The 23,009-nt window shown below is 52.7% G+C and overlaps 3 protein-coding genes across 5 annotated transcripts in view; 2 read left to right on the forward strand and 1 right to left on the reverse strand.

Moving 5' to 3' along the window:
• The window catches only part of ITGA11 (integrin subunit alpha 11), a 42,998-nt gene extending 40,696 nt beyond the window's left edge, over positions 1 to 2,302 (forward strand). For both annotated transcript variants that reach the window (XM_061371119.1, XM_061371120.1), the window contains 5 exons: positions 57 to 143; positions 317 to 427; positions 793 to 888; positions 1,017 to 1,130; positions 1,352 to 2,302. In XM_061371119.1, coding sequence (XP_061227103.1) covers positions 57 to 143; positions 317 to 427; positions 793 to 888; positions 1,017 to 1,130; positions 1,352 to 1,423 — 480 coding nt within the window. In that variant the 3' untranslated portion in view covers positions 1,424 to 2,302. The remainder of the gene's footprint in view (positions 1 to 56; positions 144 to 316; positions 428 to 792; positions 889 to 1,016; positions 1,131 to 1,351) is intronic.
• Positions 2,303 to 6,866: 4,564 nt separating this feature from the next.
• Positions 6,867 to 12,836, reverse strand: FEM1B (fem-1 homolog B). 2 transcript variants are annotated; one of them, XR_009728105.1, is made up of 3 exons: positions 12,358 to 12,836; positions 7,751 to 9,930; positions 6,867 to 7,372 (listed from the first exon to the last, which is right to left on the reverse strand). XR_009728105.1 is itself a non-coding variant. In XM_061371140.1 (2 exons), the coding sequence occupies exons 1-2, from the start codon at positions 12,603 to 12,605 to the stop codon at positions 8,295 to 8,297; spliced, it is 1,884 nt and encodes a 627-aa protein (XP_061227124.1). In that variant the 5' UTR covers positions 12,606 to 12,836; the 3' UTR covers positions 6,867 to 8,294. The 2 variants fall into 2 exon arrangements, 1 of the variants encoding a protein (XP_061227124.1); XM_061371140.1 differs by having other exon boundaries at positions 6,867 to 9,930.
• Positions 12,837 to 15,667: 2,831 nt separating this feature from the next.
• On the forward strand, positions 15,668 to 22,680 carry CLN6 (CLN6 transmembrane ER protein). The gene is made up of 7 exons (XM_061371157.1): positions 15,668 to 15,780; positions 16,680 to 16,794; positions 17,523 to 17,621; positions 19,881 to 20,069; positions 20,181 to 20,236; positions 21,070 to 21,192; positions 22,298 to 22,680. Exons 1-7 carry the CDS (start codon positions 15,698 to 15,700, stop codon positions 22,584 to 22,586), a joined length of 954 nt encoding a protein of 317 aa, XP_061227141.1. The 5' UTR covers positions 15,668 to 15,697; the 3' UTR covers positions 22,587 to 22,680.
• The last annotated feature ends 329 nt before the right edge of the window (positions 22,681 to 23,009 follow it).

The raw sequence follows: 23,009 nt of genomic DNA on the forward strand, positions 1-23,009 counted from the left end.
AGGTGGCCACTGTGGTCCCCATCCCCGTGCTTGGAACCCATTGGCTTTTCCTACAGGAAAACACGACCTGCAACACGTGGGGAAACACCACTGACTACCAGAGGACACCGGGCATGGAGGACCTGTCCCGCACCCCTCACTTGGTGCGTACCTCAATGGGCCTGATCCCAGCCCTAGGCTGAGCCCTGGTGCCCCCAGACCACAGAGAAATCCCCCAGCACAGGGACATCCCATGGGATTCAGCTCCCGCTCCCCTCAGTGAGTACCAGGGGGTTTTCATCCCCTTCTCCCACATCCCAACCTTCTCCCCTTGCAGAACCACAGCAACTCCGATGTCGTCTCCATCGACTGCAATGTGAAATTAGCCCCCAACGAGGAGCTGAGCTTGCACTTGCATGGCAACCTGTGGATGAAGTCTCTGAAAGCAGTAAGCCCTCCCCAAGCAGATGTGGCTTTTGAGGAGAAATCCCCCAAAGGAGCCCTTGCACCACAAAACCCCATGGTTTGGTTGGGGTTTTTCCCCTCCTGTGATTGCCTTTCCCCCACCCAGGAGTCCAGCCATGTGTGGGGTGATAAGACCACTTATTCTATGGGGGTGTGCATCCATCACCCCGCGCAGCACCTCAATGGGTGGTGTTTAATCCTCTTTGCTGTACTATAACCACACTCCTTGACCCACATCATCCTCCGCACTGATGCAGCACGCAGCATCCCAGCACGGATGTAACACCCGGATGGGGCTCTGGGTCCTCTCCCGTGTCTGATGCTCACATCCAGCCTCTCTTTGCGCAGCTGAAGTTCAAGTCACTGAAGCTCACCATGAACGCTGCTCTCCAAAGACGCTTCGGGAGCCCCTTCATCTTCCGGGAGGAGGATCCCAGCCGCCAGGTAGGACGGACACATCCGGATCCATTGGGAGCACTGGGAATGCTGCAGCATCCCCACCATCATTCTGTACCACCATCGATCCTCTCTTGCAGCCAGCAGCAGTGTAGTGTGATGTTCTCTCCCTGCAGATAACATTTGAGATCTCCAAGCCTGAGGAATCACAGATCCCCATCTGGATCATCCTGGGGAGCACCTTCGGAGGGCTCCTGCTCCTGGCCTTGCTTGTCCTTGCGCTCTGGAAGGTGAGCAGCCCTTAAGCTCAGCAGAGACCCGCATGTGTGGAGGGACCCCCTGGCCCCACAGCTCTGTGTCCATGAGCCAAAACCAGCCCTCTTCCTGCCTCCGTATCATTCATACTCAGGGTCTAAACCTCCCATCAATATCAAGATGAAGGGGAAGAGCTTCCCAGCCCCCAGCTGAAGTAATGGTGGCCTTTCCCTCTGTTTCTCTTTGATTCCTGCAGCTTGGATTCTTTAAAAGCGGGAGCCGCAGGCGGGCGGCAGAGCGGGAGCGCAGCACCCAGGGGCTGGAATGATGCTGCCAGGGCCACCAGCGCATCCCCTCCATGCCCCTTCCCAGCCCCTCGCTGGTTATGGAGCAGAGGTTTCCCCTCGATGCCGAGGGATTTGGGTGCTGAACTTGGGTTTGCGTCGAGCTGCGAGCACAGCCCTTGGTGTGTAACCACCCAAACAGCTCCGAATCGAAGACAAACCAAAGCCTGACACAGACCAAAACCCCGCTGCGAGAGGAGCTCCGAGCTGGGGTTGCAACCCGGTGGCAGCGGCGTGGGGACCGAGGGGCCACTGAAGCGACCGTGCCCATCACATGGGGCAAACCTCGGGGCTGCAGATACCTTTAATAGCCTTAAATAATGGGAATTGCTCATCCTCATGGCTGGGCTGTAGTAAGAGCCCTGGGCTTTGCTGGCCACAGCTCCCAAACTGCGCTGCGTTCCTTAACCAGAGCGATTAGGCGGAGATTTTAATTTGCCTTCTTAATGCACTGAATACAAATGATAGCAAATTAAAGCACCTTAATGCAGATCTCCCGTGCCCAGCTGTACATACTCATTCCAGACCCATTTACCTGTTTGAACAAAGGAGAAAACCCAAATCCAGTTCACTAAACCCAAAGAGCAGTTTGTAGCAAACCCCTCCAAGGGAGCAGTTTGGAAGAGCTCGTGGCCAGCACGGGCCCACTGGTGTATTATAGCTGTACATAGCAGGGGGTCACGGGAGGATCGGTGCTGATGGGTTGACAAAAATCTGTCTTTTTGCATAACAAACAGGATTATTTATGCTAATGTTAATTTTATGGACGCCCAGAAAGCAGCGTATGGGCCACCGGAGGTAATGAACTGTGTTAAATCCTGACCCAGTCTTTTGTGAGGATTCAAATACAGTACTTTAATGAACGGAGAGTCTCTGCTTCCCTTCTGTGCTTGTCCAGTTCTATGCCTGGGAATTAGAACGCTTGCACCCCTCTGGGATGCAGTGGATCAGGATGGGGCTCAGGCTTGCTCCTCCACTTACTCCCTGTGGGATGCAAGGCTTTCCCAGCCTGTTTATAGACGGATGCTGTCAGGTGGGATAAGCGAGGAGGAAGGTGTGATCCCGCATCAGCCCCAGGCAGCGCATAACATAGGGGGGGGACTAAAAAGCCTCTGATTTTTCCTTGCTGGATCTTCACCTTCCATGGGAAGTGTTCTTGTTGGGAGTTTCCAGCTGATTCGGATCTCAGATGCCCAGGGCCCGGCCGGGGTGCAGGGCTATGCTGGAGGGTGGGTACGAGGGTGGGTGCTTGGTGCTCCATGAATCCAGGGCAATGCTGACACTGTCAGAGCTCCCCTGGCCCTAAAGAGACCACGTTTCCCCAGTTTATCTCTTCCCTCTCTTCATGCTCACCCAATTCCCTGAGCACTGTTGGAAGCGCAGAGAAGGATGCACAAGGATAACAGTGGCATCCTTACAACCTTCTATGGCCAGGAAACAAACAGCCATGTGTGCGTGTGTGTGTTTGCATCAAGGCTTTGGCCAGAAGCATCTCAGCCCTTGGTGCTGACCTTCAGCAAGGAAAAGAGCTGATCATCAGCAAGGTTCCATCATCCTCCAAGGACACGGGGGTGCTGGGTGGCCTCCTGCTGCCATCCAGAGCCAGAGCCACATCTGAGGGCTTAAATACATGCCTGTGTGTATGTATTTATTATGTATTCTCTTTATATATATAGAAATAGATGTCTATGTGTGTATGTGTATGTATGTATACACACATACACACATACATATATATAAAATAGTTATATATATATAAAATGGATATATATACACTCCAGTTTGGTGAAACCAGGTTCACAGGCAAGACAGTGCAACAGCTTGAGTGTGTTCACACATATGCGTTTGTGTGTGAACATGTAGCTATGTATATGGGTACATGTATATAGGTTTGTGGCATATGTGTATCAGTAAGTGTGTGTGTATATAAGAAAGCATCTCCAGCCTCTAAATAGAGGAAGCTGTGGTCAGAGGGGACCCTGCACCAGCCAAGATCTCTCTGCATATGTATGCACACACACACATAATGTGTATATATATATGCACACATATATATATGTGTGTTTGTATGTGTATATGTGTGTGTGTGTGCATATGCTTATGTATTTGTGTGTATATAAAGCATAGCTGTATATAAGACAGGTATATGTGTGTTTGTGTCTCTATATATACATATATATATATATATATATATATATATACAAACACACAGGTCTATACTGCCCATATCCACATACCTCCTTCCCAGCAGCATCCAGGGCCTGCAGCAGTGGTTTTGCCTAGTGCCTGTCCCCTGCTGTGGGCTGATGGCTGTCAAAGCATCAGTGCTGCTCCAAAAACATAGAGGGTTTGTAACTACTGAGAACTCGGTTAAAGCCACTCACACCAACAGCTTGTACCAATTTAATCCCAATCAGTGCAGGTAAAGCAGCTGAGCTTTATTTCAGTTCACAGACTCAACAAGGGATGCTTTCCACCAGTGGTTTTCTTTGCTTGCTGACGCTGAGGCTCTAGGGTAGGGCTAAGCACCATTTCCCTCCACAGAGAGGCAGAAGTCTGTGGAATAAATAAGTGAAAAACTCAGCTCTTCACGCAGCTGCATGATGCCAGGACATTTGAGGGCTCTCTCCACCACTTAAGGACCACAGTTTAAGCAGAGCTGACCCAATGATATGAGCATTTTTAATGTCAGCTGCATCTCCCTCTGTGTGCAGTGGCACTGCCCTTTTGCATCCCTCTGCACAGAGGGACCAACATACTGGCAAGCAGGGATGAGGATTTGCTCAGCATCCCCCCAAGCACAGGCTGGCCTCAGCAAGGGGTATTTCTAAAGCCTGTTTGCTCTCCAACATCATCCCCCTGCACCAAGCCAGCTCTGTAAGTAACAGACCAGCCCCTATAGGCACATACACACACCACCCCTGGCAGAGGGGATGCTCTGCCCCCTTTTCCCAGTGAAAGAAGCACCTGTGGGGTTTGTAGGGAATTTTACCAAGAGCTTTAAATAACTCCACAAAGAACAATCACTCTCCTTCAGCTTTTAATGCTTGAAAGAGGGATTTCCATACTAAGGAGAGGGAAGGTCCTGGGACACTGAGAACTGAGCTAGACTCTGCTCATCCACAGGCGTGCAGGAACAGGCACCCAATGGCGGTTTTCTCCTGTCCTTTGGCCAAGAGCTCTCACTGCCATAGTGAAGGCAGCAGAACAGCACGTCCATGACAGCACCTCCCAGGGCTGCAGGCAAGCAGGGACCTGTCTTCATCAGGAACTGGGATGAAGACCAGGGACAGCGCTTGAGGCAGGAGCAGCTTTACCATCAGCTCCCGTCCATAGCACAGGCACTCCCTGTCTTTGTGAAGTGCTTTGCAACCCACTGACAAGAAGTCTGAGTGCTGCTTCTGGGTAACAGCATCGTCTCTTTTCAGGTCTTCACATACAGAAATCATCCCAGGAGCAGCATGGACAAAGCAGAATCTCAGCACACACCCTGCAACGCAGAAATAAAGCAGGAAAGGATAAGCACAAGGTACAGCAAGGGATGGAGACACAGCTTTTCCACACGATCATCTGGTGTAACATCTTTTTCTTATTAAAAAGGCAGAATTTGGGGAGGAGCAGCTTCCTTCACCTTATTATTACCAACAGGTATTTCAAGCACGCATGTTTGTTCCAGGAACGGTTTTATACAGGTATTTCACAAGAACACACCACTGGGAGTATCCGTGCCAAAACCAGGTCCTGAGTTAAAACAACAGTGCAAGGAAATACTGCCTTAACCAGCAACACAGCACCTCGACACAATTGCCAGTCCATGCGCTGCTTTGTCATGCAGCAAGCAGTACAAGCTGCGTTGGGTGCTCAGCCCTATCCCCTCCTTCCCCCCATTTCCCTGCATCAGAACCACCAATTCATTTTTAACATGTGTATCATGAATTATAAATCATAGAATCCCTGGTTTGTGTTGGAAGGGAGCTTAAAGCTCATCCAGCTGCAGCCCTTGCATGGGCAGGGACCCCTTCCACTGGAGCAGCTTGCTCCAAGCCCCTGTGTCCAACCTGGCCTTGAGCACTGCCAGGGATGGGGCAGCCACAGCTTCTCTGGGCACCCTGTGCCAGCCCCTCAGCACCCTCACAGGGAAGAGCTTCTGCCGAAGAGCTCAGCTCAGTCTTCCCATTTCAGAAGTGTAAAAAGCAGCAGGAAGGCATCAGGGCTCTGTTTGAAGCATGTGGCACACACACAACAGAGGAATTTTTCCTGTAATCCATACAATTTATATACTGGTTAATTTTAACTGAGTCAGCTCCGAGCAACCGTCATGGTTTAATCCCAGAGGGTAGCCCACAACCACGCAGCCCCTTGCTCACTCCCCCCCATACTCACCCCATGAAAGAATGTAAACCCCATGGGTTGAGGGAAGAGCAGTCCAGTAACCGAGGTGTAACACAAAACCAATAATAATAAGGGGAATAACAAGGGGAGAGAATATAACAGGTGAAAAGGAAACAACAAGCACAAGTGATGCACAATGTAATTGCTCAGCACCCACCAACCGATACCCAGCCTGACCCAAGCAGCAATCAGTCCCTCCCAGGTAACACCCCCCCCCTCCCAGTTTCTATACTGGGCATGGCGTGCTGGCTAGTTTGGGTCAGGCATCCTGTCTTTGCTTCCTCCCAGCTTCCCCTCCTCCCTGGCAGAGCATGAGAGTGAAAAGTCCTTGATCAGAGTCAACATTACTGGGCACCAACTAAAACCATCACTGTTATCAGTGCTGTTCCCAGCCTGAAAGTCAAAACCACAGTGCTGCACCAGCTACTAAGAAGGAGGAAAATAACTGCTACTGCTGAACCCAGGACACAGCTAAATAACAACCATCTGCTATGGGCACCCAAGTTGTCCGAGTTTTGGGTTCAAAGCTTCAGTACTAAGAGATGCAGCCCCAAACGGGACACTAAAAGCATTCCCCACATCTCACAATGAGCCACGGGTACTTAAACATTGGATTTTTCTGCACTTCCAACAGCCAGGCTAAAAATCACCACCATAAAAACTGAGCAAATACAAACCTGCAGCTTTCCTGATGACTTCAGGTGCATAGAGCAGGAGGAAGACCTTTAGGGTCGCAATTTACAGTAACACAAACACCTTCCCAACCATTTCATACCATCCACTTGCTGCATTAAGGCCCTGGGTGGCTGAATTTGGCTTTGCCATTCTGCCTCATGTTCAGCTGAGAGTCAAGGGGTTCTGAGTGTACCTGAGATACAAGTGACAGACACGTTTCTCATTTAGGAGCAGAGGAAGTTCACGGCTCAGAAGACATGGTACTTGTAAAGCTTTTCCCTGGAAGGAGACACAAGAGCCAGTGCTCGTGGTCCCATCCAATCCAAGCAGCACTAGACAAGAATGAGGGGTTAGGAGGTGATTCTTCCACATTCAAGGTTTATTTCTTTGTCATACAAATAGAAACGTGTGCCCAAATCTCGCCTTGAAGGAAGCTCTACCCCAGATTGTTTAAAAAAAACCAAACCCTACAGAACATTCTTTCATCATCTAACAGTTAAAAAGCTGCATTGAACAGAACCAGGGTTCTCAGTAGCCTGTCAAAACAAGTGACATTTCACTGCCGGAGCATCTGCGACTTCTCCCAAGGAGAAGCACTCTCTCAAGCAACGGCGTCATTATACAATCAGTTGCTTATCATAAAAGACCTTATGATAGGACAATTTTTTAAAAATCAGATTCAATAGAGATTTTCATAATGAAAGGAGTAAAAATCACATCAATTCCTCCAGTCCAATGCAGGGAGGCACAGACTCCGCTCATCCGGAAAGCCAGGCTCAAGCAGTTTCAAGGAAGACTCTCTTTGGCGACAGACTACTCCGTTAGGAAGATACAGCATCTGGAATCCAAGAGTGCAGTTTTACATACTTTGAGTCGATCAAGGTGCGTGTTGATCATTGAAACAACAGAAGAAAACCAAGTTAAAAGCAGTTTGAAATGTTGGGACACACAGACACAAATACCCTATCAATTTCTAGGTATCCATGCATGATCTTTAGAGATGAGCAACTCAGCTACATAAAGAAAGAAACCATGACTCGGGTTGGTTTTGTTCACTGTGCAAGTTCCTTTTTCAGAAGTTACTCCATACTTACTGCAGTTGTGTAAATGAAGAGCTTGACATTTCAACTCTTATGACACGAATGCATCGTAGCTGAATTGAAACCTGTATTTCCTAACAGAGCATTCCATACATCTGTATGTTGGTAACTGCTGTTCAAAACTTAACTTAAAAAATACAATACCTTTTATTAAACATTACCATCTTCGGCATTAACTGAAAGGCATAAGGAGATGGTGAGGTATGAGAGCAAGGGACTGCTCTGTACATCCAGACTTCATCTTAAACCAACTACCACGTTCCAATTGTTCTTTGCCACCTCACTCCAAGAAGGTTTAAAGTCCACAAAGCCACTGCCTCAGTGACACGGGCTTTCAGAGGCGCCTTTAAATAATACCTAAAGCTGCAGCTCCTCAGTGGAGATGTGCATTGGGAATAAAAACATTCTGCACAAGTGACACTGGCATTCTTTTCATTCTGTTTAGAAAAACAAAGAGATAACGAAGCAATTCTTTTAATCAAAAGAAACGACTCGAATCTCAAACATCAGCTGTTGACCACAGGGAAATGATGGGGCTTTTTCCTTTCCCCCCTCCCCGAGATCTGCAGACGGAATCCAAAGGAACCCAAAAGAACCGAGACAAAACAACTTCAGGTATACATATTCATTCTGCTGTCTGCAACTGATGTCGCCCTGGGATAGCACCAGCACAAAGGTTGGATGTAGCCTAGTGAAACTTCACAAATTCTTCCAGAGTTCTGGGGATCTGGTTTTGGTAGCTGATGTTGTAGATCCGTACTGCTCGGGCAGCCAGGCACTTGAGACTCAGCTTCATTTGAGTTTTAAGGAGTATTTCCGACACCCCTGTTGTACTTTTATCAAGAGGGGTTTTCTTCTGCTTATTCGTCATGTCTGTATGAGCACCGGCCTCCACCAGGTTAATGATGATGGAATGCAACGTCAAGAAGTCACTGATGGGCCGGTGGTACTGGACGATGATGTGGAGAGGGCTATTCCCTTCGTTGTCCACAGCATTCACGTCCGCACCACAGTCTAGCAAGAGCCTTGTGACAAGTGCATTGGGAAAGCTGCAGACATCATTCGTGTGGAAGTCGTCAACCGGAGTACTGGAGTTGACGGCGTGGTGCAGCAGGCTGGAGCCGTCCCGCGTCCTGGGGTCGAGGTGGATCAGGTTATAAATCTGCTTGTTGATCCGGGACCGATTCTCTTCGCTGCACTGGGTCTTAGTAGAGATGCAGACTAAGTAGAGAAAGGTGAAAATGTTGCATTCGTAGTTGTCCATGGCCGTGTGGATGTCAGAGTCTTGGGTGGTTTTGATCCGGGACATGCCTTGCTCTATTTCCAGGACACTGCACCTCAGAACACTCTCAATGTCCTTGGCTTTAACGGGCTCGTTCAAGTGTATCATCTGAGAGAAGACTTGAGCAAACCTCAGGAGGTCTTTATGAGTGTTCCTGTTGCCCTTTTGCCTTAGATGCAACGCATGGAGCCATAGCTTGATACACTGTTCAAACTCCATGTTATCCGCATAAACAGCCCCACGGTAAATAATGGGGTGAGAAACATCAATATTGTCCGAGCCCAGAATTCTCTCCCGCACAATGAGACCTTCCATGTGAAGGGCATCTCTGTCCTGCCTAATAGACTCTAATTCCTGAGGAGTCCTGCATTCAGTCCTGTTTCCATAAGCTTCAATTTGTGGAAGAACCTCTTTTTCAATGATATTCTCGCTGTCTCGGTACCTCTCCAGCATTGCTAAATATAAATAGTGGTAAGTCTTCATTATGTCATAGTTTTCTCTGTCATTTGCAAACGAGGCACCCAAAAGTTCCAGAGCTTCAATCCGGCTCCTCCGATCACAGTCGGAGTGAGCAAGCAGCAGCTCTACAACATCAGCTTTGCAGCTCTCAGCAGCCACTTTGAGCGGGGTCATCCCGTGGCCATTGACCATCATCGCCGCCTTCCACTTGACCAGCTCCTTCACTATCTCCAAGTGGCCGGCTTCGGCTGCGAAGTGCAACGCCGTGGCACCGCAGTGGGCTATGGCGTTGGGGTCGGCGTGCTGCTCGAGGAGGTACCTCACCACGTCCGTGTGGCCTTTGTAAGCCGCGATCATAAGGCAAGTGTTGTCATACTTGTTGGCGATGCTGATGTTGGCGTTGTTTTCCACCAGGTACTTCACGATGTCCAACCTGCCGTCGAAACACGCGGCCCTCAGCGGAGTCGAATTGGTCACCGTCGTGTGGTTCACGTTGGCACCATGACTCACCAGCAGCTTCACTACTTCAAAGTGGCCGGCTCCTGCCGCACACCACAGAGCTGTGGCTCCATCAATGACAAAGCTGAGAACACAAGGACAAGAAACAAGCAGTTACAATGACGCTCTTGGGAAAGCATCTTCTGCAAACGGCCACAGGCACGTACATACCCGGCCATCAAAAGGTGTTTTATAGCCTGACTGGGTTGTACTTGAAGGAATGTACCTGGACAGCCAAAGGAATGAGGGACTTACCAACACACAGACCCCTGAAAAGCAGCAGCGTTGGAAGCTGAACATGAAGCACTGGCACAGGGTGCCCTGAGAAGCTGTGGCTGCCCCATCCCTGGCAGTGCTCAAGGCCAGGTTGGACACAGGGGCTTGGAGCAAGCTGCTCCAGTGGAAGGGGTCCCTGCCCATGGCACGGTTGGACCTGGATGAGATTTAAGGTCCTTCCAATCTAAACCATTCCAAGGTTTTACAAAGCTTCAGAGCAGTCAGGATTTAAGCCATGTTTTGTTCCCAGGCTGCTCTGAAGACCCCACCTGCAAGCTCCAGCCCCCAGCCTATACAGAATGAACAGCCACAAGAATCACCACTACTTTGATGCCTTGCTCCACAAACTGACACGTTAAAAGACAGAGAAAAAGCTTTCAATTGACTTACTGACACAAACATACAAACTGTAACACAATACAGAGGCTCCAGCAGAAAAAAAGGCTTAAGAAGTTCCTACCTCTCCCCTTGTTGTCTCTCCCCAAGCTGCAGAATTGCCACTGCTTCCACTGCACCTGAGAGACTGCATCATAAAGCAGCCCAGCATTGTTACACAAATGGAACTCCAGGAATCAAATGCAATTTAAACAAGCAGAAGTTCTCATAAGCTGGGCTGCATGAGCTCTGTTCTGCGTCACGGCCTTGCAGACAGCTTGCTGGCGTTCGTAAATGAGGGGATAGTTTAGCAAAACATCACTTTTCCCTAAGTTGTTTTTATTCCCAAATCCCACAGTCATGTAATGACAAAGATAAAGGCTAAGGTCCTTTCCACCCCCCTGACTTCTGAAGTGTAGCAACAGGCAGCTCTCACACCGCAGTTAACACAAACACCCTCGAAGCATATCCCAAATCACAGAGGGATAAATCTCTTATTTCCATGCGCCCAAACAGTCACGTTTCCCAAAGTTAAAACATCATGAGACAGTGACTTAACAGTGATTTTTATCGTTCTATGATAAAGCTCTCACGTAGCCCAACAGGATTAGTTGTGGCTGTGGCTGTTTATAAAGCCAACCCCTCCAGACAACGCTGCAGAGGCTGTGCAAGGCCATCCACACCTTTATCCACAGTAAGAAGTTCCTCATTTTGCAAATAATGGCATTAAAATGCTTTCATATTAAATCAAGAGGAAAATCATGGCCTGGGATTTGTTCATCCCACCTCAATAGGAGGTACTTTATTAGCGTGCCACAGGTGTGCATTTACAAGCCGAAAGCCCGGAGCCCAAACAAGGGGAGCTGCTGTGCCACCTTATCTCACAAGAAGAATGACAGCAACGCAGGGATCACATGCCGCCTCTCCCCTTGGCTCCCACTGTGCCCATTGTGTCTCAGACAACACCTCCTTTAATGTGAGCCAGGCAGCGGCTCTGGCAAGCAGATCATCACCCCATCAAGGCCAGAAAACTCAGAGAGGAGGGGACACAGCCCTTCCTATTGCTTTCTGTCAAGGGAGGCCCTTTCTTTGGCCGAATTTGGGCAGACCTCACCCAAAGTTTTCTCAACTGGTTTTTGCCTGTGTTAAAAAAGGGCTGGAAGAGAAGGGGAAGGGAAAAAAACCCTAACAAACCACACAGGGAAGTTGCTTCCTCCCCTTTCATGCATGTAAAGACTAAGCCAGCCTGTCCCTGGGCCAGGCACAACTCCAGCTCCTCAAGTAGAAGCCCAATGAAAGATGTTCAAAAGACCAAGCTACCGTCACCATTAGTCAGCCCTATGTTGGAGATGGACATACAGGCGAGGCCTTGAACACTGCCAGGGATGAGGCAGCCACAGCTTCTCTGGGCACCCTGTGCCTCAGCACCCTCATAGTGAAGAATTTGACTCATTTCACTCCCAACCACCCCATACACCGCTCCCAGCAGTGACGAAGGGATGCTCCTCGGGATGCCTCATCTGGACCCTGGAAAACCCTCAGTTTGAGGGAGAAAGGCTCGCAGTGCACAGGTACCACCCCCCGCTGACCCATACCTGCTGTCACTGGCAGCACGGAGCAGTGTCACCCTTTGGCACAACCAGAGCAGACCATGCTCAACGACAGCATGGGGCAGGGGGGGAACCTCATGAGAGCAAAGGCATTTACTGCCCATCACCCATCAGGCACCGGCTCACACCCACCAAGGCGCTTTGACGGCTCCGAAACCCCCGTTCCCCCCCCCCCCGGGGGAGCGGTGGGTCCCGAGCCCCAAGCCGGTACCGACGCCCGGTGCCCGGCGGTGGCCATGAGCTCTACGTACCCGTCGAAGCGGACCGTGCCGGTCTGCTGCGTCTGCACGCGGTAGTGCTCGAGGAGCAGGCGGACCACCTTGGTGTGCCCGTTGCGGGCGGCGATGATGAGCGGCGTGGAGCGCTGCCCGCCGTGCTGGCTCACGTAGCCCAGCAGGTACTTGATGTCGCTCTCGGAGCGGTTCAGCAGCAGCGCGGCCAGGGTCAGCACTCGCCCCTCGCTCGCCGCCTTATACACGTACCCGGCCAGGCCCTCCATCGCCGCCTCCTCCTCCTCACGACTGCGGCCCCGACGACCGGGCCTGGGCTCGGGCCTGCCGGCCTGCCCCGCCGCCGGGGCGGCCTCTCCCTCCGCCTCCTCCTCCGTCCTGCCTCGGTGCCCACCGGGGGGCACATGCGGCCCCCTCGGGGACAGCCGCCCCACCCTGTGCCGGGCCAGCCCCCTCGGGCCGGCGGCGAGACGGGGCAACCCCAGCGCCCACCGCCGCCTCACCGGCACCGCGGCGGCCCGCGGAGCATCGCCCGTGGCGCGGCGGGGATCGAACCCGCGGCGCGGCCGCCGCCCGGTGCCGGGGGGGACCCGCGGAGGGGCTGCACCGCCACAGGCCGCGCACGGACCGCCGCCGCTCCGCCCCCGCCGCCGACTCCGGAAGCGAAACCGGAAGCGCCGCCATCTCTGCGGAGTCCCCCCGGCAACCCGCGGCGTTGCACGGGGGTTCCGGGCCGCGGCGGGACTCGAACCCGCGGTGGGACGAGGCCGCCTCCCCTTGTCCCAGGGTGTCCGGTGCTGCCCGCCCGACCCCGGTCCCGCTGCTCCGCTCGGGCTGTCCTGCACTGCTCCGGGCTCCGGTTCGGTCCGGTAGAGTTGGGTTGGGTTCAGATGGGCTGTGCCGGGGTGGGCCTGCTGCTGTGGGTAAGGGTTGGGTAGGGTTGGATTTAGTTGGGATGAGCTGGGCTGGGTTGGTTGGATTGGACAGGGTAGGTTTGGATTCATTGGGTATGGGTTGGTTGGATTGGGTTGGGTGGTGGTCACTTGAGTTCGGTTGGATTGGCTTGGGCTAGGTAGGATTGGATTCGGTAGGGATGAGTTGGTTGGCTTGGGCTGGGTTAGTTTGGGCCTGGTTCAGTTGAATGGGATATGGTAGAGTTGGATTCATTTGGGATGGTTTGGTTGGATTGAGTTAGGTAAGGTCAGGGTAAGTTGGATTGGATAGGGTAGGGTTGGATTCAGTAGGAGTGAGTTGGTTTGACTGGGTTGATTTCAGAGGGATTGGATTGGATTTGGTTAGGGTGGGTTTGGTTAGCAGGGATGGGTTCAGTTTGACTGGGTTGGCTGGATAGGGTTGGGTTAGGGGGATTGGGTTCAGTTGGATTGGGTTGGGTTGAGTTCAGCTGAATTGGGCTGGTTGGACTGATTTGGGTTAGGCTGGGTTGGGTTCAGTTGAACTGGAGTGGATTGGGTTCAGTTGGATTGGGTTGAATTGAGTTCAGCTGAATTGGGTTGGTTGAACTCAACTGGGTTAGGCTGGGTTGGGTTCAGTTGGATTGGGTTAGGTTGAGTGGGGTTCAGTGGGGCTGTATTTGCTGTTGTTCATATCAGTTTCTTGTTCCTTTAAAGGGATCAGCAGCTTTCATCGCCTCGGACGTGACTCCACCCCACCAAACCTGTCCTGCCCAGTGAGCACACGCAGGACCTTCATCCTTGGCTTCAGGGACACCATTACCAGACTCACCGCACGTGCATCACCTTAACAGAGAGCTGCATGCACCTCCCCTGCATGGCCACCTCTCCTTTCCTGCACACAGATGTCCCCTAGAGACCCTCGGGAGGTGCCCCACACTGTGATCAGTGACATGAGACCGATCAAGGCCGCGGTGAGTAACACGATACAGAGCCTGCGCCACCAGCTGTTCCGTGCTGTTGTCTTCAAGGGGGTTCAGTATCAGCTGCATTAATAGTTAAACTCATGCAACTGGAGCTGCAGCTCGTTGTGGAACGTTTGGCACAGGCTGGGCTGTGCATTATGTATGGGAGCCCAGCCATATGGCCAAAGGAGCCTTGGAGAGGCAAGAGGGAGGTGAGTCAGGCTGCGGTCATCTCCGCGTGTTCAGTCAAGGAGGATCGGCTTTTAACAGGCACGTAGGTGCGTAAGGTACAGCGTGACAAGCCAGGTTCATGGTGAGTTTAAGTGGACCTATCTCATCTCAGTGATCTCCTTCACTTCTCAAGGATATTTCAAGGCCAGGTTGGACACAGGGGCTTGGAGCAAGCTGCTCCAGTGGAAGGGGTCCCTGCCCAGGGCAGGGGTTGGAGCTGGAGGAGCTTTAAGGTCCCTTCCAACCCAAACCAGTCTGGGATTCAGTGTGTAAACCCCTGAGCTCCACCACGCTCTGGTCACTGGAATCCTCCAACAACAAGGTCAGAAGCCAAAGGCTTCCAGTGATCAAACCAATTAGCTCATTAAATGCTTGTGATGGCTGGAAAAACATCTTAAACTGTGTCTCCACTTGAGAAGTTCTGTGCGTTTCAAATGCAGATGCAGCTCCCAATTTAAACAAATTCCATAGGTACAAATCAAGTCCCAGTGGTGCAGATCCTTCCCTGCCTCACACTTTTACCACCCATGGGTTGCCCCAGTCTGACTGCATTTATCCAGGCAAAATGGGAGAGAGGGATCAGAGCATGGTGCCCACATCTCCCAGCCCATTGCAGTGATAATGTCCATTTTCCTTACAGCAAGCACAAGTCATGTCATTCCAGGCTAACGGAGATGGGATGTGCCACACGTACTGATTTGCTCGTGGCCGTAAGCGAAATTTGCAGCACCTTATTTCTGTTAAACCTCGGGTTTAAGGCGACACAGGGATGGCACGGAACAGGCTGTATTTAGCATGCTCTGCAGCAGGCTTTTCCCATCTCTGGATCTCATTTTCCAGGCTGAGTGGGGATGCATCTCAAGGCACCAGGGCCGAGAGCTCCTCACTGAACGAGGAATTAAGGAGTTAAACATCCTCCTTCTCCTCGTCCTCTCTTAAAACCAGCCAGGATCGAGCACTCGGGATCCGGAGAGGGAAGGGAAATAAAACGATGTGCATGGGGTGAAGGCTTGGCCGAGAGGAGCCGAGCGCGGCCGAGTAGTGACGAGTAGAGCCGAGGCTGACCGGGACGGGACGAGCCGAGCCGAGCCGAGTAGTGACGAGTAGAGCCGAGCCGAGCCGATCGGAGCCGCTCCGCTCCGCTCCGCCCCGCCCCGCCCCGGCCGGGGCGGTCCCGGTGCTCCCGGCCGCGCAGCCGCCGCTCGTCCCCGCGGGGCCGCGCCGGGACCGGGCTCAGCGGGGCCGGGCGGGCACATGCAGGGCGCGGCGCGGCGGCGGCCGTTCCCGGCGGCGGCCCCGGGCTCCCCGCAGCCCGCAGGGCCTCTGTACCCGGGCAGGTGAGCGGGGAGGGGGGGCGGGCACGGAAACGGGACCCTCCTCTTTGTTCCCCATCCACCCCCCCGTGCCCCCTGCGCCCCCATCCCGGGTACCAGCCCCATCAGGATGCTGCGGGTGTCCCGGGGGGTCCCAGCCGCACGGAGCGGTGCCCCCGCTCAGCCGTGCCCGGCGCATCCGGACTTACCTGGGTCCCCCCGGTGGGTCCGGGATCCTCATCGGCTTCCAGGGAACCGCGGCTCTCCCTGCTCATCCAGGGCACCCCGGCTTGTCCAGGTACCACCATCGCCTGCATCCATCGGGTTTGGACCACTGGAAGCACAAGCTCGTAGCTGATCTGCTCTGGGCACCAGAGGAGAGAATTTCCTCCACTTTCCCCATAGGGAGGTGAAGGTCCGGTGGTGCTGGAGCGTTATTTGATGTGAAGACCTTAGCAGGGTTGGATCAGGCCTCACTCTGCAGAGGCAGAGGATCGGAGTGGGAGATGAAGGTGCTAGTGCGTGCAGAGCATCCCTGTGCTGAGTACCACCGGGCAGCGATGCATGTTTAGCACTTGGAAGTGCCACGGGAGTTGGATTCTGCTTTGTCATGCAAAAGTTAAAAATAGTTGCACTTAATTCAGTACTTAAGCTTTTCATCCTGCTTTTGTGCTCACTTCTCACCCAGGAGCTGCCTTACGGGGATATTCCAGACTGTATTGACAACACTTTGCCTTTCCATGCTGCCTCCTACTCTCTTCACCTCTCAGTTTCGTTATTTCAGATCCCAAAGCCTGGATATGCACCAGCAGCAAGGGAAGCCCAGGGTTTGGGTAGGGATGCAGACCTGGAGGCTGCTCCCTTCCTCCTTGGGAACCTGTTCTAGGTCTAAAGGCTGACACTGTCACTTCTGTCACCTCCAGGCATGGAGCGGTCAAGAGCGAGGACACCTTCAAGACCTCCCCGTTTCACTTGGACCTGTGGTTCTACTTCACCCTGCAGAACTGGGTGCTGGACTTTGGGCGTCCCATTGCCATGGTGAGTGCAGCAGAGGCTGCCACTGCTCTCCTTCCTGTCGGCTTGTGTAGGGTGGAGGATGAGGACAGAGCCATGTGGGCTCCCTTGAGGAGCTGTCCTTGACACAAGGATCACTGCCATGTACTTGTGTAACTGGTACCAAGCGTGTTGCTCCAGTCGTGGGGCAGCTGGGATTCCTGCTCTTACAGAATGGGGTGGGTTGGAAGGGACCTTAAAGCCCATCCAGCTCCAACCCCTGCCACAGGCAGGGACCCCTTCCACTGGAGCAGCTTGCTCCAAGCCCCTGTGTCCAACCTGGCCTTGAGCACTGCCAGGGATGGGGCAGCCACAGCTTCTCTGGGCACCCTGTGCCAGCGCCTCAGCACCCTCACAGGGAAGAGCTTCTGCCTAAGAGCTCAGCTCAGCCTCCCCTCGGGCAGGTTCAAGCCATTCCCCTTGGCCTGTCCCTACAGGCCCTTGTCCCAAGCCCCTCTCTGGGTTTCTTGTAGCACTTCGGGCCCTGACTGAGGTGTAAATACCCCCATTTCCAGAGTGTGCTTTTAGGGATGCTCACTGCAAGAGGACACCCAGCTCCGTTACTAACAGCTACATGAAGCCAAGCTGCCACTTAGTGAGCAGCAGCAACCCAAAGCCAGGATTTTCTCTCTCTTTCAGCCAGCAATGGGGCTGTACCCATGAGCTGGGTGGTGGGGATGTCCTGATGTGCTTCTCTTCTCCCCCTTCCTCAGATAATCCTACCTTTGGAGTGGTTCCCTCTAAACAAACCGAGCGCTGGAGATTATTTCCACATGGCTTACAATGTCATCACACCGTTTCTTCTGCTCAAGGTAAACCTTGGGGTGCAACTGTTGGGTTTGTTGGGGTTTTTGATACTGTTGGTTGTAAAACCAGGGCAAACAGCACCGTTCTGGGAGGGCTGAGAGTTTGCTTGGAACTTGTGGTGTGAATGGGAAAGGATTTGTGGTGCCACCTTTTACAGAGCAGGGCAGTGACCATCTCAATACAACTCCATTCCCTGCATATACGAAGCACATTGCTTCCCCCAGGAATTCCACATTCCAGAGGAATCAGAGCCCTTCTCCCTGCCTGAGCCACAGCATGTTTTTAAGTCAACATCCGTGCCTTAAAAGACCTTTTGAGTCAGCTGGAACTGGAGTAGATTTTCTCAGTTGCTTACAGCTTAATTACACTTGCTCTTTGACATTAGAATTGTAGCTTTAGCTTGAATTCCTCTTGCTTCAGCTGCCAGGCACTGGCTCCTATAAACCATTTATGAGGTTAAAGACTCTCCTGTCGTTAGAAATCTCCTTACATTAAACACGCAGCAGTCAGAAGGTAGGCAAAAGCAATTATAAATCAGCTAAAAATTGAATGACATCCTAAGATGGAAATGATTTTCTCTCTCCTGAGCCTGGCTGGGGGACTTTAAATGCCGTTGTGGCCAAAAAGGAGCATTGAGGATCCATCCCTTTGTGGGATGCGGGAGCTCTGCAGCTCGACGTGACCCATTCCAGTCTGACACAGCCAATTCTGAAGCTTCCCATTTGCTGTCCTGGGCTCTGCCAGCAGCACAGCACGAGGGGTTGGTCCCTAGGAAAACCCATTTGTTATTCAGGGTGCGTTCCTGTGCCCAGTGTCCCCTTGAAGGACGCGTCCCATCGTCCTCCAGCAGCAGATGAGAGCTCTCCTGGTCCTCGTCCTCCCTGGATGCAGCAATTACAGAGAAAGGAGAGGTTAAGCCTCAAAATGAAACAGAAATAAGGAGCTTTTCGCTGTTGATGGAGGGCTGCAAAGCTGCTTTGGCAGCAGGGAGATGGGAGGCGAAGGTGGCCCCGGTTGATCCTGCACTGGGCTGATGCACATCCCCTGAGTGTGTCCCTGAGGCTGATCGGTGTCATCCCCAGTTCCGGAACCTCTTGAGCTGGGATTCGCATCCTTTGAGATCTTCCCCAAAAGAAGAGCTCCTTCATAGAGAGAAGCTCCTGCTCCTCATCCCCAGCCAGGCCTGCGGGAGATCACCCCAGGCTCCACATAGCACGGGGCTCCCACCAGCCTCACGTGGATGTCCCTGCCTCCACCCAGAGTGAGCTAAAGCTGATGTTCAGGGGCTGCCTCAACCGGTTTTGCTGCCACTCGGGTATTTCTAGACTGAGCTGAGCTCTTAGGCAGAAGCTCTTCCCTGTGAGGGTGCTGAGGCGCTGGCACAGGGTGCCCAGAGAAGCTGTGGCTGCCCCATCCCTGGCAGTGCTCAAGGCCAGGTTGGACACAGGGGCTTGGAGCAAGCTGCTCCAGTGGAAGGGGTCCCTGCCCGTGGCAGGGGTTGGAGCTGGATGAGCTTTAAGGTCCCTTCCAACCCAAACCAGGCTGGGATCCTATGGAATACAGAGATGAGTGCGATTCCTGCAGGAAAACAAAAACCAAACCCCAAGCAGTTCACCACGAGTCCTTTGAAAACCAGTCACTGGAGAGTTATACAGGAGCAAGTGGCTCTTAGCCAGGGGAGTCGAGTGTGTGGCTGAGTGCTGCTGGAGGCTCTCCCTGCCACTGGAGGGCACAGCCAGCCTTCCACATCCATAGACCCAGCCGTCTTCCACAGCAGAGGAACTGAGGAAAGCGGCTGCCTTTTTGTTTCTCATTAATCAGGTTTGATCTCATCTGGTGAAGAAATTGCTCCAAGTACTCCATTAGAAGTACTGGGTCACTGATTGGATCTCTGCATTGACTCGGGATGAGGGTTTGCTTTGCAGAAAGGGCCTAAAACCAGGGGTTGCAAACAGGGATAAAGGGTGGACACAAACCTGGAAGCCTTGTAGGCTGCTGGAAACCTGCCTGGGATGTGTTTGTGGAAAGCAGCCATCAGGGATGCTCATTCTGGTGTGCTTGTGTGGCTCTCCCTATGGCAGGACTGCGTTGTCCCTGCAGGGTGCTGCCCACCACAGCTCACAACTCCAGCAGCACAACCTGCAGCCCTCCCCTTGTGTTTTGGGGGTGATTTGTGCCAAGCACCATGAATTCAGGGTGGGCAGAACCTGTCCCGTGTCTCTGAGGGTCCTACCGCGCTCTTTAACACCCCTCTGTGCTTTTAGCTCATCGAGAGATCCCCCAAGACCTTACCAAGATCCATGATCTACGTCAGCATCATCATGTTTGTCATGGGCGCCAGCATCCACTTGGTCGGAGACTCCGTCAACCATCGCCTGATTTTCAGTGGGTACCAGCACCATCTGTCTGTAAGAGAGAACCCCATCATCAAGAACCTGAAGCCAGAGACGCTGGTAAAGAGGCTGCTTTCTACAAGCACTTAGCCAAAACCACATTGATTGCTTGGTGTTATATAAGAGCCTCCCGTTCCCTCTGCCCTTCTAAAGCTCTTTGTTGTGTTGCAGATTGATTCCTTTGAGCTGCTGTACTACTACGATGAATATTTAGGTCATTCGATGTGGTAAGTGACTCCGTCTGTGCAGCAGCTTCCGAATGCAACGGGAGGAAGGGCAGAGTTGAGCTGATCAGAGCTTAACAGGGGGAAAACACAAAGCCCAGCTGCTCATTGCTGGCTGGGGGTGGTGTAATCGGAGCCAGGGTGATCGCAGTGGATCTCTCCCTTGGAAAATCACCCCATTTCCCCTGGTTTTGTCTCTGTCTCAGTGATGTCTCTGGGATGTGGCAGTTGTTTGACAGCCATAGGGATCGATTGTCAAACCGTTGGCTGTCATCTCCCACAAGATGAGGCTCGAGCCCTTTATTCACTCCCCTCCTTCGCTGTGCATCCTCCAGCGAGAGGGCAGGATTGCTCTCAGTGACAGAGACCCCTTGGCCATGGGGATCCAGGAAGCTCAGTTAGGATCTGATTTCAGCGCTGTTGCCCCACGCTGATCCCAGAAATGCTTGGTCCAGATGGACAACGGGCTTCATCCAGCCTCACACGTACCCAGGGGCAGGAGCACAGGCAGTGCCAGAGGTGTCCATGCCCTGCTGCTCTGCCTGCACCAAGCACCCCAGAAGGGTCTGTTCCTTTATCCCCTGCCAGATAATCCTGAGGCTGCTCAGAGCAGGGGGAAATCCCTCCCCATGAGGCTTTCCCAGTTTATTCGCTGTTCCTGGAACGCTGCAAAGCAGCTAAATCCTGTTCTTTTATATTAGAAAGGGCTCGGAGGTTACTGAAGGCCTGGTCCCCATCCTGTGTTCCTGGCTCATGTGCATGGTTCAGACTGGGGGGGGGGGGTTTGAAACGCTCCCCAGGCTCCCACCACTGATCAGAGCTGTTTGTGCGTGCAGGTATATCCCTTTTTTCCTGATCCTCTTCATATACTTCACCGGCTGCTTCACCCCTGTTGAGGAGGAGAGCAGGATGCCAGTGGCTGCCTTGCTTCTGATGGGGCCCAGCAGCCTTTATTACTGGTAAGTGGCTTCTGCCTGCTCTGGACGGGTCAGGGATGAAGATGGAGTGGCCCAGAAATCCCAGAGGCAGCCCCGCAGTGTGCAGGGAGGGCTTGTACCTTCCCCAGGGCTGAACTTGCTGCAGTTTCTGCTCTGCAGGGCTGGAAAATCAAATTAAATCAAATCACATCAAATCCCATTGATATTTGCAGCCACTTGAAGCCTTTACAAGCTGGGATGAGTTCAGGGTCACCCATCAGCACTCCCATCCCTTCTTCAACCGCAGCTGGTCACATTGTGACTGCTGGAGCTCCATGGTATTTGCTGTCTCTCCCCCTTCAAAGGCTGCCCTTTGCTCCCCTGATGATTTTGGGGTGCTCACCCGGTGCCTGCAGCGCATCCAAGTGGTCTCAGCTCACTGGTGGCAATGGGGATGCTCTCACCAGCATCCAGACGTCACGCACAGAGCCCAGGCCATGCGGGTGCTGCTCAGGCGCTGCCTCCTCCTCTCGCCCTGCAGGTCCTCAATAGCCTTTTGAGAGAGGTCTTATTTATTTCCCATTCTCATTAGCCTCCTCTTCCCACACGGCTTCCCTGATGGCACCAAAGTGCTTCCCATTCATCTCCAGAGATGAGGCTCGCTCTCACCCGAGGCTTTGCCCCCTGCCGGGGCTGCTTTTATACAGGAAATTAAGTTCTGATAGTCAAAATCAGCAGCATGCATTGGTCAGTGCCCAGTTCCCCCAGTGCACTGCCTTTAACTCCATCAGCACAGAGCGTGAGTCCTCCTCTCCCTCCTAACACTCGCTCAGGGCAGGCTGCTCCCAGATACACAGGGATTTCGGGGCTAAATAAGCACAACATCCATGGGACAGAACCAGAGTCTGGGTTGGAGTCTGCTTCTGAGCATCCCAGAAACAGGGCCCAAAATCCCATTTCTCTTCATGGAACCCATACGGTTGTTAAATCCCTGATCAAGTGAAGCCAAATCACAGTTAAAAGCTGGCCAAAGGCAGCAGAGCTTTATGGGATGTAGAGCAGAAGGGGAGATGCTCGCTCCAGGCCAGGCTGGAAGCGCCGTGTTCTCCATGGGAGCACTAATGGGATGGGTGCCTTTGCTTTGCAGGTACCTCGTGACCGAGGGCCAGATTTTCATCCTCTACATTTTCACTTTCTTTGCCATGATGGCTTTGGTGATGCACCAGAAGCGCAAAGGACTCGTGCTGGACAGCAATGGGCTTTTCCTCTTCTACTCCTTCATCATCACGCTGGTCCTCATTGCCCTTTGGGTGGTTTGGCTGTGGAACGACAAAACCCTCAGGAAGAAGTACCCCGGTGTGATCTACATCCCCGAGCCGTGGGCATTTTACACCCTGCACATGAGCAGCCTGCAGCCAGCAAAGGAAAGTTTTTAAGTTTTGATATTTTAGAGGGATTTGGATTAAAAAAAAAAGAAAAAGAATTTAGTTTTTCTAAGTAGATGTGTTTCAAATAAACTCCTGACCAACACGAGCTGCACGAGGCGTGAGTCAGGCAGAGGCGAGGGGATGGTCCTTGTGACTTAAAGCCGGGGTGTTTAAAGGGGTTATGGCAGGGATGCAGCATCCCAACCCTGCAGTGGTCCAGGTACCGCCATTGCCACCCCAGGAGCATCCCAGCCTTTAACAGGAGTCAGGGATTGCAGGGAGAGCTCCCATCCTCCCCATGTCTTGGCATTGAGAGATGCATCCGCTGCTCCCACACTGCCCCCAGATGAATGAAGCACGCTGGGAAGGGGCTGAGCTGCCCTACCTTGGCTCCATGTGGCGGCTCCTGGGGTCCTGGCCATCAGTGCTAGG

This window comes from Neopsephotus bourkii, unplaced genomic scaffold, assembly GCF_033783945.1.
Source record: "Neopsephotus bourkii isolate Nb327-2 ecotype Australia unplaced genomic scaffold, CSIRO-AGI_Nbou_v1 NB_1572, whole genome shotgun sequence".
Classification (NCBI taxonomy): Eukaryota; Metazoa; Chordata; class Aves; order Psittaciformes; family Psittacidae; genus Neopsephotus; species Neopsephotus bourkii.

Bases quoted from the DNA above. Each gene is read 5' to 3' on its own strand.
- CLN6 (XM_061371157.1), top strand. From the start codon at position 15,698: ATGCAGGGCGCGGCGCGGCGGCGGCCGTTCCCGGCGGCGGCCCCGGGC. The intron at 15,781-16,679 runs GTGAGCGGGGAG...TGTCACCTCCAG, and splicing joins GGGCCTCTGTACCCGGGCAG to GCATGGAGCGGTCAAGAGCG. The intron at 20,237-21,069 runs GTAAGTGACTCC...TTGTGCGTGCAG, and splicing joins TATTTAGGTCATTCGATGTG to GTATATCCCTTTTTTCCTGA.
- FEM1B (XM_061371140.1), bottom strand. From the start codon at position 12,605: ATGGAGGGCCTGGCCGGGTACGTGTATAAGGCGGCGAGCGAGGGGCGA. The intron at 9,931-12,357 runs GTACGTAGAGCT...TTGTGTTCTCAG, and splicing joins GGCACGGTCCGCTTCGACGG to CTTTGTCATTGATGGAGCCA.